The sequence below is a fragment of the Boleophthalmus pectinirostris genome, unplaced genomic scaffold (assembly GCF_026225935.1).
Source record: "Boleophthalmus pectinirostris isolate CB_2022bp ecotype Guang Dong unplaced genomic scaffold, ASM2622593v1 HiC_scaffold_4, whole genome shotgun sequence".
Classification (NCBI taxonomy): domain Eukaryota; kingdom Metazoa; phylum Chordata; class Actinopteri; order Gobiiformes; family Gobiidae; genus Boleophthalmus; species Boleophthalmus pectinirostris.
In genome coordinates this window covers 33,986,071-34,004,672 of record NW_026571353.1, presented here as the reverse complement: position 1 = coordinate 34,004,672, position 18,602 = coordinate 33,986,071, and the positions used below count along the sequence as shown (strand labels likewise).

Genomic DNA, 18,602 nt, shown 5'->3' with positions numbered 1-18,602 from the left:
CACTGAACCATGAAGATAAGTCCTGAAATTTTGCCATCTGGTAAAACTCGCTCTTCTCTAACTTTTGGCTATTTTCATTTTCCGAAAATAAATAAAATGGCTTGTCAGCGCCCCCAAACAACTGAAAAATCCATTAGGGAATACAAATGACACAAAAAAAAGTAGAGTGAGAGAGAGAGTTTCAAGAATTCTATACAAAAGTTCGGCACAGTTTACATGTAAGAAATAAGAAACACATTTTTCACATTAATTCAACAAAATAAAGGTGTCTTCTGATATTTCTAATTGTCAGATAATAATTTCCGTGTACATTAGAGGAGTTTGGGCCCAGCGGTTGCTAGGTAACAGTTATGAAATCCCAAGTGTGTCACAATTTCCAACCAGAAAGCAAAATTTTAAACCTAAAAAATTACAAAATTCAGAAAAATTAGCATGAAAATGTAATGAAGTAAAACGTAAAGTGAGTTGTGGAACCTGTCATGGGCACTTTAAGTCATTTTTATTAATATTTATTTGAAATGTCCAAATTATAACACAATGATCCGCGGGGGTGATTGACTATAAGTACAAACACAAACACAAAAGCTCTTCTTTAAAACTTAATCTTCCATTTGTGTCTCTGCTCGACATGCCGTCCTGTGTGTTGTGTGCTTTTATTGTGCGTTGCCAATTACGGCGCATGTTCCCTTTTTTTTTTTTGAACCCCGTGTGCGGTTGAAATTGCTCGTAGCGCCGCGTGCATCCGTGAATCATTTATAATTAGTTTGAATGACTCCGGATATGTATCAATTATGGCTGGTATGGAATAGTGCTTTCTCCGCGCGGCCCTCGGTAATTACCAGAGAATCTCCTGGAAAAAGACTGGAGCGACCGCGGAGTCAATCTTGTTGTTAGCGTGAGACCACAGTGCATTGCGGCGCTGGAGAAATGGCCTCTGCTGAGTTATATGTCTGTTATTATGGGAAGGTAACGTTATAACGAGGCGGACTCTGGAGGGCGCTCTCTACGGCTCGGTGTGATGGGCTCGTTTTAGATGAGGATTTATTTAAGTGAAGGTCAAATGAAAAAGTTCGATGTAAAAAGTGTGTCTTTATTAAAGCCACAGTATTTAACTTTTATCCCAATATTTAATGGAATAAAAGCATGTGTTCTTTTTCATTTTGGATGCTTTGAAAAACTTAAACCTGTGTCCGTGTGAACTGGCTTGCATCTCCGCAAACCTGACTCTTGCTTGGCCTGCTTATTTCCATGGAAATGTTGTTCCTTTGGCTGTCATGTTCCAGTGTAGCATGAAATGTATCTATCTCCATTAAGAAAAAATCACTATCACGATTATTTTGGTCAATATTGAAATCACTATTATTAATAATGGTTTGAAAACCATTATTTTTTTTGTTACACAATGCATTTATTTAGCATTTTTCTTCCTAAAAAGAACACTTTGTTATTGATAATTTATGCAAAACTTTGACAATTGTAAATAAATATAGGCTACACATATGTGCCTCAGAGCAGTTTTGCGATGTATAAAACATAAAATGAATAAAATATACTTTGAACATGAAGTAAGGCATAGAAAAACAAAATGTATCCAAAATAAACATAAATGTATACAAAATAAACTGTTCTACAATCTCTATATCTAAAAAATAGATTAATTATACTTATTTATATGAAAAAATATCCAAAAATAAACTTTGTTAAGCTTCATTTCAACTCAATTATATGAGTTTAGAGGTAGTTTGACACAAAAATCTAAATCAATTAATCATTTAATTGCACATCCTTAATCTCCATGTAGATCAGGAGTGTCAAACTCAAATTCACAGAGGCCAAAATTAAAAACTGGGACTAAGTCGTGGGCCAAACTAAATATTTATTGAAAAATAAAAACATCTGCATGTTTTCTCTTCTTTCGAGATATGTAATGTAACTTTTTCTTATTAAAATGAATGTTTAATAATAGTTTTGCTTAAACATTGAATCCAGAACAAGCAGAATATAAAATAATAACTACATTTTAAATAAATAATCTCTGTAAGTCTCTATAGCGTAGAATGTTCCAGAGTATGGTTTTAACTTTGTATTTTCATGGAACAGTGCAGATGATGTGAATTAGAAAGTTACATACTGTAGCTTAATTTTTTACTTTAAATGGGGCCCAAATGTTCAAAACGTAAAATTCCCATATTTTTTCTTGAAACATTTGAGGAGGAGAAAAATGTTTTTGATAGTTTGACAGAGCACATGTGGTAACTTCAATGTACTGGCATGGTGGCTGAGTGGCTCGTCTCTCGCCTCACAGCAAGAAGGTTCTGGGTTTGACTCTCGGGTGGACTTATGTGTGGAGTTTGCACATTTCACCTGGTGTCTGGATGTGTCTCCCTCATCAATCCAAAACATGCAAATATCCAATCTAATCCACTTTATTTTATAGAACGTTTCATAAACAGTTTCCAAAGTGCTGCACAAATACATAATATATACAACAATAATAATGTAATGATAAAATAAACAGTCAGATTTAATCATATTCATCTTAAAACAATAAAACCAGTAAAATATAATAAGAGCAAAACCATAGAATTGCAATAAGTTAATAAAAGCAATAAAATAAATAAAAGCCACAGAGGAGCACACAACTCATGAAGTGTTAAAAGTCAGAGAATAAAAATGGGTTTTAAGATGAGACTTTAAACTCTCCACTGTGGGGGCTGTTCGTACGTGGAGGGGCAGAGTATTCCAGAGTTTAGGGCTGGTCACAGAGAAGGTCCCGTCCTCCTGGTTTTAAGTCTCGTCGTAGGCCCCATGGACCTTGGACCTCAGCGCCTGCACAGGGATGTAAATTTGGATGAGGTCCGAGACGTACTGTGGGGCCAGTCCATTCAAAGCTTTAAAAACAAACAATAAAATCTTAAAAATCTGTTCTAAAATGAACGGAAAGCCAGTGCAAAGGCTCAAGAACTGGGTTAATGTGATCTTTTCTTTTGGTTAATGTTAAAAGTCGCAGAGTTTTGGTCTAACTGTAGAAGTTTTGAGATGCCAGAATAAAGTGCGTGACAGTCGTCCAGGCGTGATGAAATAAAAACGTGCATGACTTGCTCAAAAAGTTTAAAAGATAAAAAAAGGTTTGACTTTGGATAAAAGCTGCAAATGATGAAAACTTGATTTTAAAACACCGTTGATCTGTTTGTCAAATTTAAAATCACTGACTAAGGTGACGTCAAGGTTGGTGACTGTGGGGCGAACATCATTTTTGAAGGGGAATAGGTCAAATTCTCAGGCTAAGATAGTCCTGATCAAGACTAGTGCAAGATCTGGAGATGGGCCCCACTGCTCCTGACAGGTTTAACCCAGAGACACTGAAGGATGGGTCAAATGCAGAGGACACATTTCACTCCAGGAACAATCAATTTTGCATTATTTAAACCTCAATGAGTGAAAGTATATTCTGTTTATTCCCTCTTTGCCCGTGTGTTTCCAGGTGTCCCCATCACAGATCCTCACTTCTTCTCTCACGTGACTCTGGAGCAGCTCAGACACGTGCTGAGGTCTGACAACGCCACGCCGATGCCCATGATCCACGAACGACACCAGGTCAGGCCCCTCGTACCACCGCCAACACACACACACCCCACAGTCAGACCAGACACGATGGGTGAAGTGTCTTGCCTGAGGACACAGTGGAATTCATGGACAGGGCGGCAGTAGCTCAGTTGGTAGAGCATTCGCCCACTGATCTGAAGGTTGGCGGTTCGAATCCCGCTCTCAACATATGGTGTGATTCCAGCTCCCACAGATGACACTTAACCCACCTTGCCCACAGTGTCTGCGTACACTGGTGTGTGAATGTGTGTGTGTGTGAGTGGTTCCTTGTTGTAAAGCGCTTTGAGTGCCTTGAAGGTGGAAAAGCGCTATAGAAAAATGTGACCATTTACCATTCTGGAAAAGTCATGAAAACTGAAAATGTAAATTTCCAGGCCTGGAAAAGGAATTTTAGTATCTCTTTCACACAACTACAGCGTTCTGTTAAGTTTCCGAACATCTGCGCCTTTTGTTTAAAAGAGACGACAATGCACTGACAGTATTTTGAATGTTAAAAAACAATAATACCAGTAATAATACCAAAAGTCCAGTCCAGTGAGGTTCATTTTGTCTTCCTCATGCACATGTACCTTGGTTCTCGTGCGGATATAGCGTGTGTAGCGTGGGAGAAGTAACATTTGGCTTCAGAACAAGTGCCGCTGCACGTGGAGCAGGTGTCCGCAAAGTGTAATCAGGCGACGGCCGCACACTTAACTCCGTGCGGCGCGGAGCTCTGAGCCGGTCCTTTCGCCTGCAGTCACCCAATGGTCTACGCAGGCGCAATTAGTCCTGGGTTAGTCCTGGGTTAGTCCTGGGTTAGTCCTGGGTTAGTCCTGGGTTATCACGGGTGTTAACGGGTGGAATGTTAACGGGTCTGGGCTGGTGCGGGTGTTTAAAATGGACCCATGCAGGAGTCTAGGTCAGGTCATTTTGGTCACATGCGGTGATCGCGGTGACCCAACATCCACCGCAGTGGGCCTCTTAGAACTTCGGTGATTCATTTTTGCAGTTATTGTGACAGCCCTATGTGAGAGTAAAAACGCCTCCTCGTCCCGGGTATGAAAACAAACTGAAAAAAGAACCTAATAACTTATAATAGCAAACCATAAGGTGAGTGGAAAGGGTTCACATTTCATATTTAGCCTTAAAATCTGATCAATTCTACGCATGTAGATGCCGTAAAGTCATGGTAAATTCACTTTAGGTTATGAAAAAGTAATGGAAAAGTTTAAAAATTTTGTCCATCAAAAAGAGACTGGGACCACTGCTGCTCCACTGTGGCATTTTATATTCCTAGTGGTCTCCCCTTTTTGTAATTAGAAACATTCCTGTTCCAATAACACATTTTGAAGCACAGTTTATTGGTACAGAGCAGTGGTGGATTTTGTTACTTAAGTAAAAGTGCAGATACCGGGGCAAAATATTACTCAAATAAAAGTAAAAGTATCACATTAAAAAAATCTACTCAAGTAAAAGTATGGAAGTACTTGCACTTAAGAGTAAAAAGTAAAAGTATTTTGCAGCGAGTTTCCGAACAATTACAGGATGAAATGTTGTGATTTTGATCATGAGTTCAGCGGATTTTAAGTGTTTTGTAAATTTTTCTAGTTATTTTGTGTTTTTGTGTGTTTGCTTTGCTAAAACGGGACGTTCACTCAAATTAAATTCTAAAAATATTGTAAGTCTCAGCAGGTTTTAGACCATAATGACCAGAAAACTTTTTACTTTTCAGTCAGCAGTGAAGTAAAAGTAAAAAGTATCCACTGTAAGTTAAATACAGAGACATAAAATTTGTACTTAAGTATTGTATTTTTACTTTTGTAACTCATTACCTTCCACCACTGCTACAGAAATACGATGTGATAAACGATAATATTGAAATTACTTTATACCACTGACACAATAACAATAAAGCATAATCCCAGTAAAGCATTTTTAAATAGAAAGTCTCTTAAAAAGTTTGAACTGCAGCCTGTAGTCTACTATTATTGGTCAATAATAAAATCTAACCACTTTTACAAAGAAAAAGTTGACAGGATAAATAGTGAGCCTCAAAATATATTGTTCCCGCTTTTATATACTCAGCGATAAGTCATTATAGTAATTACAGTGACAGGCCTGATTAGGAACAACTAAATATGTCTTTCAAATACTTTATGAAAAGAACAGTACAGACTTTTAATCATTACCCATTAGCACAGGAACCGTCACATTTCACCCCCCGAGTCTGAACCACTCCGGACCACATGTAGTTCCAGGTTGAGTCCAGGTTTAGTCTCAATTTAATGTGGCGCGCAAAAGTGTGAACCAGCGGCACGTCAAGTCTACTCCCGCTATGTTAAAGTAAGATCGACTTTTCAGAGTTTTGATCCATGCTATACTTGTTTCCTCTTCTCATTTACCCTCGGGAGCTACCGGTAGCTCTTCGCCCCCTTCCAAGTGGCTCGCCAAAGGATTTCTGAATTACACGTGTTGTGCTGAAAAAGTAAAACTTGATTAATGAAGTGCCTTTTTACCGTTTTACATTAGGGTGCATCATTTGCCCAACTTTAAAAAAAAAAAATGTAAAAATCAATCTGTACCTAGTATCGTTTTTTTCACATTTGCCAATAGGGGTGTGCAAAAATATTGAAATATCGATATATCGTATTGCTTAATGTGATGATACAGTATCGATATCGTGGGCTGCTGTATCGATATATCACCAAGAGTATTTTTTGGTATATTTCACTAAATTATTTTGTTACAGAGCTACAGTTTTGGTACTTGTTTAGAGGAGGGAGACTGTCATTAAATGGTCTATTTTCAAACTTTTTTCACAAATAAACCACACCGGACTTTAAACGAAACAACAGTTGGATGGGTCTTTGTTTGTGGCGTTCACGGTGACTCTGGGCTTTGTTCAGTTGTGGCGTGTAGGGAGGGTGCTGTCTGGGACCAACGGATTGTCAGCGTGTTCGCAGTGACTCAGTTGTTCATCTGTGACATGTTAGTGTCATATGAACCATCTCGCACTCTGAGGAGCTCAGGGACCGGCCTCCTGCTGGTGCCCAGAGTCACGACTAAACAAGGGGAGTCAGCGTTTCAGGTTCATGCAGCTAAAACCTGGAACAGTCTTCCTGAACATGTGAGACAGACTCTTCTGTGACGCTGTTTAAATCCAGACTCAAAACATTTCTGTTTGACTGTGCATATAACTGAAAGGTTTTCATTCCGCACTCTTCTCTCCAATTTATGTCTCTCTTTTTTATTTTAATCTTCACGATTATTTATGTTTTGATTTGTTTTTATTATGATTTTAATGTATTTCTTATTCTGTAAAGCACTTTGAATTACTTTGTGTACGAATTGTGCTATACAAATAAACTTGCCTTGCCTTGTTCAGTTGTGTCTAGAAGCGGCACATTGCACTCGCTTTTTCAGTTCGTTCCTCCGTTCTGTTCCTCGTCGGCGTGGAGTGATGAGTGTGTCTGCGGGTGTTCTTTGTAGTTTACTGAAGTCGTGCTGGGACACCCTAGTGGATTTGTGTATAGGGCGCTCTAGCTTGCGGGGCGCGCGGTCATTTTTTGATGGGGTTGGAGGCTTTTGAGCGCGTCTAATAACCCGGAAAATACGGTATCTGTATTTTACTCAAGTATTAAGATGTCACCAGAGCAGAGCGTTCCATTATGTTTGGCTTATCAACCAGCTGCCTGTGAGTGACACCGAAGATGCAATTAAACCCATGTTGTCTATGGAAAGCTTTGGCAGGTTGTGAAGACGCCGCTGCTGAATCCACGGTTTTATCACACGCTCAGCATCGGTAATTACACCGGAAGTTGTCGTCCGCGTGTTTCCAGACGTCTTCCGGTGAGCGTGAATAGAGCCTGTTGCAGATCAGCTCCCATTTTCACCGATATATAATCACTCTTCTCAATTTATGTTCCCTGTTTTGTTTTCTTAGTCATCAAAAGTAAGATTTGTGTTGTCATTTTGGTACAAATGAACAAAATGAAAGAGTGTGACCTGCAGCGATCCATAGGAGGAGCCAACAGCTATACGGCGCTTTTTTTGTGACAACGTTTACGGTGACGTCAGCTCCCACTGGGCACCACAGTTTTCTAACTCAGAAATCAGCTAACTTGTTTCTTTTAGATGAATATTGCGATTTAAAATGTCCAAATTCTAACTTGATGATCCATTATAACTGTATATCAGACAGAAGCACGGTCGTCCTCTTTAATAAATCTAACCTACTCCAATGAAACTTCAAGTCATATTAAATTTAAAAATAAAATAATATCTAACCACTATAATGATACATTTAAAATACCTCATAAAGTCTTTTATATTATCAGTGCAATAACATGAGGTTTGATAAGGCCAAAAAAGTGATTTATGAATTAATGGCCTAATTTTTAAATGTTCCTAGTTTATCATGACGACAGCTCAGATAAACTGCAAATACTGTCTGAATAACTGGGAGGTCATCTGTTTTATTACACACAACTTTCCCCCATTTATCAGGTTTCTATTGAACTTAATTACTTTTTTGGTGAGCTGAGTTTATGCGTATGTGAGGGGCGGAACAACTTGGAAGCTTGGAATATTTCAGAGCTTGGCATTAAACTGACCTATCTTGCATTTAGTAAATGATTCTAATTTTTTGATGGTTTAAAAATATATATTCTTACTGTGAGTGAAGCTGCTTCTCCACAGATCTGACCGGTAACTAGTGGATCACCTGCTCGTCTCCTTAGAGTAGGTTAGATTTATTAAAGAGGATGGTTGTGCTTGTGTCTGATTTAACTTGGACATTTTAAATCGCAATTTTCTAACAGAAACAAGTCAGCTGATTTCTGAGTTAGAAAACCGCGGCGTCCAGTGGGAGCTGACGTCGCGTGAACGTCGTCACAACAAAAGCGCCGTCTAACTGTCGGCCCCTCCTTTGGATGGCTAAAGACAAGGAGGTGGCAGACCTCCACCAGAAAAGTTACATAATTGACCTCTTAACTATTAGGTGTGCATGCTATTACACAAACTAGAGCTGCTCAGTTAGAATGAAGAATAAAGTCTCAATAAATTAATAAATTTACTTTTATACAGATACAAATAACCTACAGAGAAGTTGTGGACTGATGTTACTCATATTTTTGGACACTTTCATTTTCAAAATTAAAAAAACGCTTTGCCTGTAATGTTTCCAGGTGTCTGTCTCCACGGAAACAAGATACCACCGTGCCAAATTACAGGTCAGATCTATGGAGAAGTTGGTCATATTAAGAATGCATGTTTTTGAGGTATTTTTGAGCAAGAAAAACACCTGCATTTGAATACATGACGGATAAGGATGGATAAGTTTAGTACCATACAGCCAGGGTTTCCACGGTCATGGAAATCCTGGAAAAGTCATGGAAATTGAAACTGTAATTTTCCAGGCCTGGAAAAGTCATGGAATTTTGTAAATTCAAAGAAAGTTTTGGAAAAGTTACGGAAATTTTAGTATCTCTTTCACGCATCTCCAGCGTTCTGTCAAGTTTTCATTCATTATTTCTCAACGTTTGCGCCTTTTGTTTAACAGTGTTAGGTATCTTCAAAATCCATTAAGTGTGTTCTCTTAAAAATAACCACTGGAATCGATCGATTAAAATCAAAAAGAATTTATTCCCTATACAATACAATTCTAATACAGAGCTCTGGGTCAGATCGTTACCCCTGACCGCCTACGGCTACACAGGTCTTAAATCAGGCAAATCTGGACGCTTCTGAATACCTCAAATCAGATTTTATAGACATCCATATGAATATGCAAATAATATGTTGAACAGGTAACGCCTTGAATCTTCCTTGGAGTATCTCTGCATTCCTTTAGGTTTAGGGGGTTGACAGCAGCCCAATGTAAATCACCAGTTTGTTTAGTTTTGCACCAGGCCGAACCATCTCCACTGCTGCTGCTTTACAATGAAATTCCTTAAAAGGACACAACCTATATCTGCTATATATTATGGGCGGCAGTAGCTCAGTTGGTAGAGCATTCGCCCACTGATCTGAAGGTTGGCTGGTGTGATTCCAGCTCCCACAGATGAATGCTGCCGTTGTGTCCTTGGGCAAGACACTTAACCCACCTTGCCCACAGTGTCTGCGTACACTGGTGTATGAATGTGTGTATGAATGGGTGAGTGGTTCCTTGTTGTAAAGCGCTTTGAGTGCCTTGAATGTGGAAAAGCGCTATAGAAAAATACCATTTACCATCTGCAAAGGATTACCTCAAAAGCAAACATGTTTCACATAGTGACATGCGATGCACTCAAGAAACTTCACCACTTGGTACAGCCTTCAACAGAGACGACAATAAATGCACTGACAGGATTTTGAATGTTAAAAAACTATAATCCCAAACCATAAGGTGAGTGGAAAGAGTTAACATTTCATTTTTCATATTTAGCCCTAAAAGTCTGATCAGTTCTACAAATGTAGGTGCCGTAAAGTCAAGGAAAATTCACTTTAGGTCATGAAAAAGTCATGGAAAAGCTTTGAAATTTGGTCAGTGTAAAAGAGTGGGAACCCTGTACAGTGGAACATTTCAGGTATAGCAGTTATCTCCACAGAGACAAGGAGGTTGCGTGGCCCCATCAGAAAAGTTACATAATGCACCTTTAGTAATATTTTTGTAATGGAGTAGAGGAGTAATAGAATCACGATCATGGTGATAAATTACACGGCTCTGCTTTACTCTGATCACATTGTTTGTTTAATAAGTTGTTTTATCCCTGGTCACGTTTGGTCGTGTGTGTCCAGGTGCTGACTGAGGCCGGGAGAGTCCTGATGGAGCACGGAGGAAGCTTCCGGACTTTTATCAGCCAAGCCGGGAACGATGCCCAGAGGATGGTGGAACTTATCACAGAACACATCCCATCGTACAGAGACCAGGCCGTGTACCAGGTACATGACAGAGAGAGAGAGAGAGAGGGGGATGGGGAAGAGGAGGAGAGGAGGAGAGGGATGAGAGGAGGAGGAGAGAGGAAGAAGACAGGGATGGAGAGGAGAGGAGAGTGGAGGAAGAGAGGGAAGGAGAGGAGGGAGAGATTGGAGGAGAGAGAGGGAGTGGGGGATGACCAGGCGGTGTACGAGGTATGAGAGAGGGATGAGGAGGAGGAGAGAGGAGTAAGAGAAGAATGGAGAGGAGAGAGGAAGAAGAGAGGGATGGAGAGGAGAGTGGAGGAAGAGAGGGATGGAGAGGAGGGAGAGATTGGAGGAGAGAGAGGGAGGGGGGGGATGACCAAGCGGTGTACGAGGTATGAGAGAGGGAGGGAGGGAGAGAGGAGGGAGGGAGAGAGGAGGAGAGGAGGGAAAAAGGAGAGAGAGGAATGGAGAGGAGGGAGAGAGGGGAGGAGGAGAGAGGGATGGAGAGGAGCGAAAGAGGAGAGAGAGGAATGGAAAGGAGGGAGAGAGGAGGAGAGGAGGGAGAGAGAGAAAGGGGGAGAGGGAGGGAACAAGCCGGTGTACCAGGTATGAGAGAGGGATGGAGAAGCGGAAGAGGCGGGAGGGAGGGAGAGAGGAGAGAGTGGAATGGAGAGGAGGAGTGGAGGGAGGGAGGAGTGAGAGGGGGAGAGGGAGGTGACCAGGCTGTGTACCAGGTTTGAGAGAGAGGGAGGAAAAGGAGGAGGGGAGGAGAGAGAGGGAGGGAGAAAGGGAGGGAAGAGAGAGAGAGGGTGAGAAAGGGAAAGAGGAGGGGAGGGAGAGTGGGGACCAAGCTGTATATCAAGTACGAGAGAGTGGGATGAAGAGGAGAAGAGGAGGGAGAGAGGAGAAAGAGAAAGGGGGAGAGAGGGAGGGGATCAGACTTTAGGGAGAGAGGGGAGGAGGAGGAGGAGGAGGAGGAGGAGGAGGAGGAGGAAAGAGAGAGAAGGGGAAGAGGCCGAGAGGGAAAAGAAAATGAAAGATCTGACCAAATGCACTTTAACATGAGGCCTGTAACAATAATCAGATTATGTGGGACTAATTGGTTATTTGACAAAAACGTTGTCATTATTACATCAGACATTTTGTGATTTTTTTTTTTTTTCTTGTTTATTTTTAATATTTTTTATCATGATAAATCCAACTGGCACATTTTTTAAATTTACCTGCTAAAGAAAACCTTGAATAGTCGACAAATCAAAGAAAATAATTCCTGTTTAATAAAAAATATAGAGAGATGTAAATAGTTATTCGTGTCAGCTCTACTTTGTCTGTGTAACTAAGATAATTATGTCAGCCTGATTTTCTTATTTAGGTTTGCACTGATTTTAAATTGTTATAATGATTTATGAATATATTTTAGTCACATCGTGTTTTTACAGTGTCAGGCAAAGTTGTATCTAAACATGACACTTTTAATATTTTAAACAGCTTCCAGTGCAAATGATTTTGATTGATTTATGTATTTTCCAAAAAAAAATTTTTTATTTTTTTTAAATAATCACACTTAACCAAAGAACGGAACAGGAGATGTATTTGCATTTATAATATAAGGGGTCCATCTGCTGGATTCAAGTGACATTGCAGTCTCGTAAAGAAGATTTGAAATGTCTTCTCACAAAAGTTGTCAAATATATTATTACCCAGGCAGTATTACATAATGTTTCTTATGATAATTGTATTGATTGAAGCACTTTGAGGTGGAAAAGCGCTGTGTAAAAATGTGACCAATGATTATACTCTTAATATTATTTAGATTTGAGCTTTTTTCTTAGTGTCAAAATTAACGTTTAAATATTTGTAAATCAAGTACACTGTTTTCATAATGCTATAATTTCTAAATCTTGAGGGAAAACTCCAAAAAAACTGAAATTTTACAATAGAATATGATTTAAAAACAAAATATTAGGATGTGTTCTTATACCAGTTCTGAAGATCAAATCCGTTAGTTTACTAGTCACTATTCAAACTGTTCAGGAAATGTTACATTTGGTCCCATTGATCTGATCAGGGTTTCCACAGTCATGGAAATCCTGGAAAAGAAAAAGTCAAATTGAAAATGTAATTTTTGAGGCCTGGAAGAGTCATGAAAGTTTTTAAATTTTAGTATCTCTTTGACGCAACTACATCGTTCTGTTAAGTTTTCATTAGACTATTATGATTATTTCCAAACGTCTGTGCCTTTTTTTTTTTTTAAATAGATGACAGTAAATGCACTGACAGTATTTTGAATGTTAAAAAAACTATAATACCAAACCATAAAGTGAGTGGAAAGGGTTAATATTTTATATTTAGACCTAAAAGTCTGATATATTCTAGATATGTAGTGTGCCTTAAAATCATGGAAAATTCACTTTAGGTCATGAAAAAGTCTGGCCTGATTCATCAGCCAGTTTCACTTCATGGAAACCGTTTGACCTCGCAGCATTAGGATTCGTTCAGTTGACGGTAGGCGGGTACTTTTATCATTTAACCAATCACTGCTGTTTGGTCGTAACGTTTGTAATGCGCCGTTAATGGGGCTAACTGGTATATTAAGCTTTTCCCAAATCCCGTAGGAAGAAGGACAATAACGTCTTTCCTCTTGATAAAATTCAAACATTCTCTTTGTTCCGACTTTAAACCCTCAATCTCTGGAATCGTTGCCAACACAGAATGTACGTCTCTTCGCTGATTGGCTGGTGCCTGAACTCATATTTCCGGGCTTTTTGCGAACTGTCTAGTGTATTTTGATTCCTGACCTAGTTGCTGGAGACAAATGAAACTGAGCAGAGGCACTAGGTGGCACCAGCCTGGCAAGAAAAAGTCATGGAAAAGTTTAGAAATTTTGTGAAAAACAGTGGGAACCCTGTGTGTGTTCCTTTCAGTATTGATGCTTTAATCGCGTCTTAGTATGTGGGTATCTAATCGATCAATACACTACTTCTCTTTTAAGTATTCCCCTCTTGTTGTTCCAGGGGAGGGCGCTCTCGTTCCTGAAGCGAGCCCAGATCTTGGTGGCAGATTTGTGGGGCGTCATGGCGGCGCGTGGAGAGGGGGACATCTCCAACATGGACTCTCTCACCATGTTCGCAGACTACAGGGTCCCACAGGCTCTGGTCTATCTGGGGGCTTTGAAATACTCTGAGCAGCTCATGGAGACTCTGAAGAGAGGTGAGAGTCGAGAAAATGACTTAAACCAGACGTATTCTGCACAATCCACTTTTCAGAGCTTTTACTGTCCACTGAACTGTCCTTTTACCCATGTTGTAATTGTTTCCCTTCTCATTTACTCCCTCAAAGTTGTATTTTTACTGGTTCGTTCATGTTTTTTTACGATCTTTAACTGGTTCTCTGTACTTATTTCGTTCTACAGTTTTATTTTCTTAATTGGTGATACACGTAGGATTTGGCAGCGATGTGCAGCTGTCCAGGCCATGTCTCAGTTCTCTTTCCTGGCTTCCTTCTCCTTAATTCCTCTCCTCGATCCTCCATTTTTCAGCTGTCAATCAAATGTGTCTTATTAAGCGGTGTTCCAAAGAAAACCGCGTACGGAAGGAGTAAACTTGAGGGAGGCTTCAGATCAAATAATCAAACTTTATTGGCCTCAGTTTATATCCTCTCTCCTCGGTCTGTCTCCTCTGTGGGTGGGACTTCCTCACCCATTTCCTGCAGAATTGAGGAGAGGAATTAAGGAGAAGGAAGCAAGGTTGATGGCAGGGGTGTAGTGGGCGTGGTACGCGGGGGTTCACCGTTCACCCACTTCTCCCGACGTGAGATATAAAAAAAAAAAACAAATATAAAGTAGCTACAACTTAAATGTCAAACCGGAGCTGAAAACAACCTGCACAGGCTCATGAAATCTGCACTTCTGTCCTATAGTGACCTGCCACATCAGGGTCGAGGACTGAACCAGGACTGAACCAGGACTAAACCAGGACTAAACCAGGACTAAACCAGGTCCAAACCAGGACTGAATGTCGAGACAAGCCTTCAGGTGCGCCCGCGTAGACCGTCGGGTGACCACAGGCGAAAGCGCCCCACGGGGCTAAGAGCAGCCATCATCTGATCGTGCTTTGCTGACACCCAGCTCCACAGACTCGGGGTTCTCTCTCTCGCTCTCTCTCATAAGTCCAAGATTAGTCCTGGTTTAGTCCTGGTTTAGTCCTGGTTTAGTCCTGGTTTAGTCCAACTGGTTCACTCACAAATCACATACCCTTACTTAAAAAATCCCCACTACACCACTGGTTGTTGGCACTGTGGTTTTCTAACACAGAAGTTAGCAGACTTGTTTCTTTTATTAATCATGTTTTTACTTTCTTATTCTTCCATGGTCATTTTAGATGAATGAGTCTTCTCAAAGATGTGAAACAGGCCCCTGCTCTGACTGTATTTAAATTGCAGGCTCAGAATGGTTCTGGCTGCATATGACTGAAAGTTTTTAATTCTACACTGAAGTTAATTTCATTAAGATAATTTATGTCTTTTTTATTCTGTAAAACACTTCCAATTACTTGTGTATGAAACATGTTATGCAAATAAGCTTACCTTGGACTCAATAAAATGAGTTAGATTTAAAAACAAAAACAAAAAGTGTGCATAACAATTGCTGCAATATCAAATTTGAGGTGACAGTATATTTAAACTGCATCTTAATCAGTCTTAATAAAGCTTAAACAAACTTAACTCTACAGCTTCCGGGGTTCTTGCAAACCATCTAGTGTATTCCAATGCCTTCTTCATTATCTCACAGAAACATATTTTATCTTGGTATTACAAAATAATCTATGTATGACACTGGTTAAATTTCAGACTGATAATTAGAAGGAAGTTATTTATCTGTATTTTTTTTTAATTTGTTTTACCCTCCTCGATTCTCTGCTCCAGGTGAGCTGCTGCCGTCTGGAGACCGGAGAGAGGTGGAGATCCGGGGCTGTACAATCTGGGCGGTGGAGCGAATAAAACAGCGCCTGTGTCGATTGGTCGAGGAGCGCGACAAACAGAAGTGCAACATAAACTCTGTGATCATCGACTTTTACCTGTGGCCCTACGCCAAACAGCACCACCAGCAGATGGCGCACATCCCCATCCACCACACGCGCTGTATTTACTATTAAGACCACACAGCACAACACAATCACATCCAAGCTACTTTTTTACAATCCCTAGTGATACTTTGCCGTAACATCATGCTGGGGGTGTTCTACATGTATGTTTATGGCGGAACATTCATCAGTTACCGTGGCGATACAATGCACACCCAGCCAAAACGTTTTTAGATGGTCTGAAAACTGGAAAAATGTATTTAAAACGACACATTTTGAGGAGGCTGTAAAGAATCTGAACATTCATGGTTCTGTTGAGGTGATTTTCAACAAAAAACTGAAAGTGACTAAAACTACATTCAGACTGCAGCCTGAAGTGAACAAATCCGATGTGACCTGTATCTGATCTTTTAATGACAGTCTGAACCACACAGATCCGATTTTGTTCAAATGCGACCCAGGCCACTTCGATATGTGCTCCTAAAACTGATACATATCTGATCGTTTGACATGCGACTTCAGTCTGAACGGCCAAGGCGCATTCATCCGACCTACACATCATCACACGGTGGACTTGCCAAAGAGGTTGGCTATTGTGTGGTAACAAGCACCTGTTGCAAGCCAATACAGCCCAACGCCAGCGCTTTTGCTCATGGAAATAGGCCGTATTTCCTCCCGCGAGTGGCACAAGTAGGCTCTCACAAATGTACACAAACGTTATTCTCGTCATACAAAAATTGTTAATGAACTCACTGAAGCAAAGCACATCGCTATCCCACCACTCTTGGCTACGTTTCCGCATCCACACGTTCCTTTCAATGGACGTCGCTGCTGCTGTCCCACAAAACACCACGTCCAAAAACCTCGTCCTTCTCCTTCTCAATCTCCTTAAAACAAGTAAGTTGTTCATGTTCTGGCTCCGGTACGAGAGAAACTTTAAAATCGCCAGGTGCTCAATGCTCGCGTCCATGTTTGGACAACTTCCGTAAACACAGAGCACGCTCACTGCGGTTGATGTCGTCGTGTCTCCAGTGCACATGCGGGACACTTTTGGGCCATTTAATGTTCACACTGGAGTCACATACAAGTCGCATTTAATTGGAAATGTGAACGACCTCGCAAAAACATTGAATTTCACAAAAAAAACTGAACGTAGCCTAACTGAAAAAATATGTTTAACAGCACAAATCATCTCACCTGTTGTAGTTCTTTACGGTCAGACTGTGTTTAACTTCAGTAACAGAGCTTCAGACAGAGCAGTGCCTACAGTTAGCATCACACCCCCAGGGAATGTGAGCAGCAAAGTATTATCTAAGTTAGTATAAGTATTAAATGTGTGAATGAAACACAACACATCTCCAGGTGTGTAACGACATTATAACATGACGTAAAAGTCGCAACTGTCAGTTTTACGTAATCTGGGACCTTTACTCAATCTGCACTGTCCTATAAATAAAGAAATTTCCATATTTTGTCTTCTTGTGTAAATTTTTGTTTTTCATTGTATTTTTATTTAAGCTGTTAGACTTAAACTTAGACAAACTTTATTAATCCACATGCAAAATTATTTGGACACAGTAGCTCACACATCACAATATAATACAAGAGTAAAAAATGTAAATGATGATAATAAATTCTATAAGTGGCAGAGAGCTACTCCTTTTAGAAGTTGCATGAAATTGAGCCGATATAACTACCTTTAGATGGGGAGTATTTAGATGCCTATAAACTAGGGGATGTAACAATATCCAAATCTGTTAGTACGATATTTTCACAATATACATCTCAGGGTACGATATTTATTGCGATATTTTGTGGAGGCAAAAAAAAAAACTGTTAATACACTACATTTTCCTCTTTAAATTCCCTGACAAGACTTAATCCAAAGAACTAAGACTTAAAAGTGCTTAGAACTATTATTTCTTCTTGTAGTCTGCACTGAAATGGAGCAAAGGATCATGGTCTATGTAGTTCCCTCTGTCTTTTTAGCTATTGCTGCACTAAAACTATTAATTTAAGCATTTAAGAGTCTTGCAATTTGATGTATTTTGATGGTCCTCGATATTATTGTGAAAACTTTGACGATATCACAATATGTCGGATATGGTAAGATCCCTACTATAAACATAAACCATAAGTCAATATATCAGTGCACAGTATTTACTGTGATAACAGACGTGAGTGATCAGATTTGAATTATTCAGTGTAATACAGTGTAATAATATTAACTCCTACATCCTTTGGGGAGCTGCTTGGAATGGGGTGGAGAGTTACTGGAGATGCCTGACATGGGGTTACATAAGGGTGAGTTGTTGTACAGTAGTAGGGAGTATTATCTGTTACAAAAAGGTGAATTGTACATCTTTATGGAAAAAAATAAATAATGGCATGTATACCTCAAAAATGGCAATAAGTTCAAATATTTGTGCAGAGAAATGCTACTCTGTTACAGAAATCTTTTTTAATTGATGAACTCTTTCTTTACAAAATATTGTAATATGAACAACCTGAAACTTGCACAAAAAAAAGGCAATTTCAGCACAATGTTTTAACATTAACTTGTATGTAAATAGGAATAAGTCAATTTTTCTTGGAAAATCCTGCACTCGGCTCCACTTTTCTCATTTTGGACATTTTGCTGATGAGGGTGTCATGGTCAACAGTCAAAACGATCGTCCTTTAAGAGCGTTTGGAAAGAGACAAGTCTTCATTTGTGCTGCTCTGGCGCTAAGCAACGCAGAAAAAATTACCAATATTTTAATAGAAAATATAATTAAGATATTTTAGTAGAAAATCTGACAAGGGCCAGATTAAAGGTCTTGGAGGGCCAGATCCGGCCCCTGGGCCGTATGTTTGACACCCCTGAATACAAATACTAATATAAATTAAATTGTAGCTTAGTTTTTTATGTTTACATCACAATCTGGCCTTTTTGTTTTAATTTATTTTATTTTATTTTTATTTAATTCAACACAGTTAACGCCACCTTCATTCTTGGCGTAACTCATTTAAAAGTACTAAACTGTAAATAAGGCGTTGCATCGGTAGGGGGCG

General features: G+C 39.7%; 1 protein-coding gene across 2 annotated transcripts in view; it reads left to right on the top strand.

The window, feature by feature from the left end:
- qng1 (Q-nucleotide N-glycosylase 1) overlaps window positions 1–17,017 on the top strand; it is a 30,483-nt gene extending 13,466 nt beyond the window's left edge. For both annotated transcript variants that reach the window (XM_020927833.2, XM_055162119.1), the window contains exons 4-7: window positions 3,485–3,597; window positions 10,363–10,506; window positions 13,482–13,677; window positions 15,391–17,017. In XM_020927833.2, the coding sequence (XP_020783492.1) occupies window positions 3,485–3,597; window positions 10,363–10,506; window positions 13,482–13,677; window positions 15,391–15,620 (683 nt within the window). In that variant the 3' untranslated portion in view covers window positions 15,621–17,017. The remainder of the gene's footprint in view (window positions 1–3,484; window positions 3,598–10,362; window positions 10,507–13,481; window positions 13,678–15,390) is intronic.
- Window positions 17,018–18,602: the final 1,585 nt, after the last annotated feature.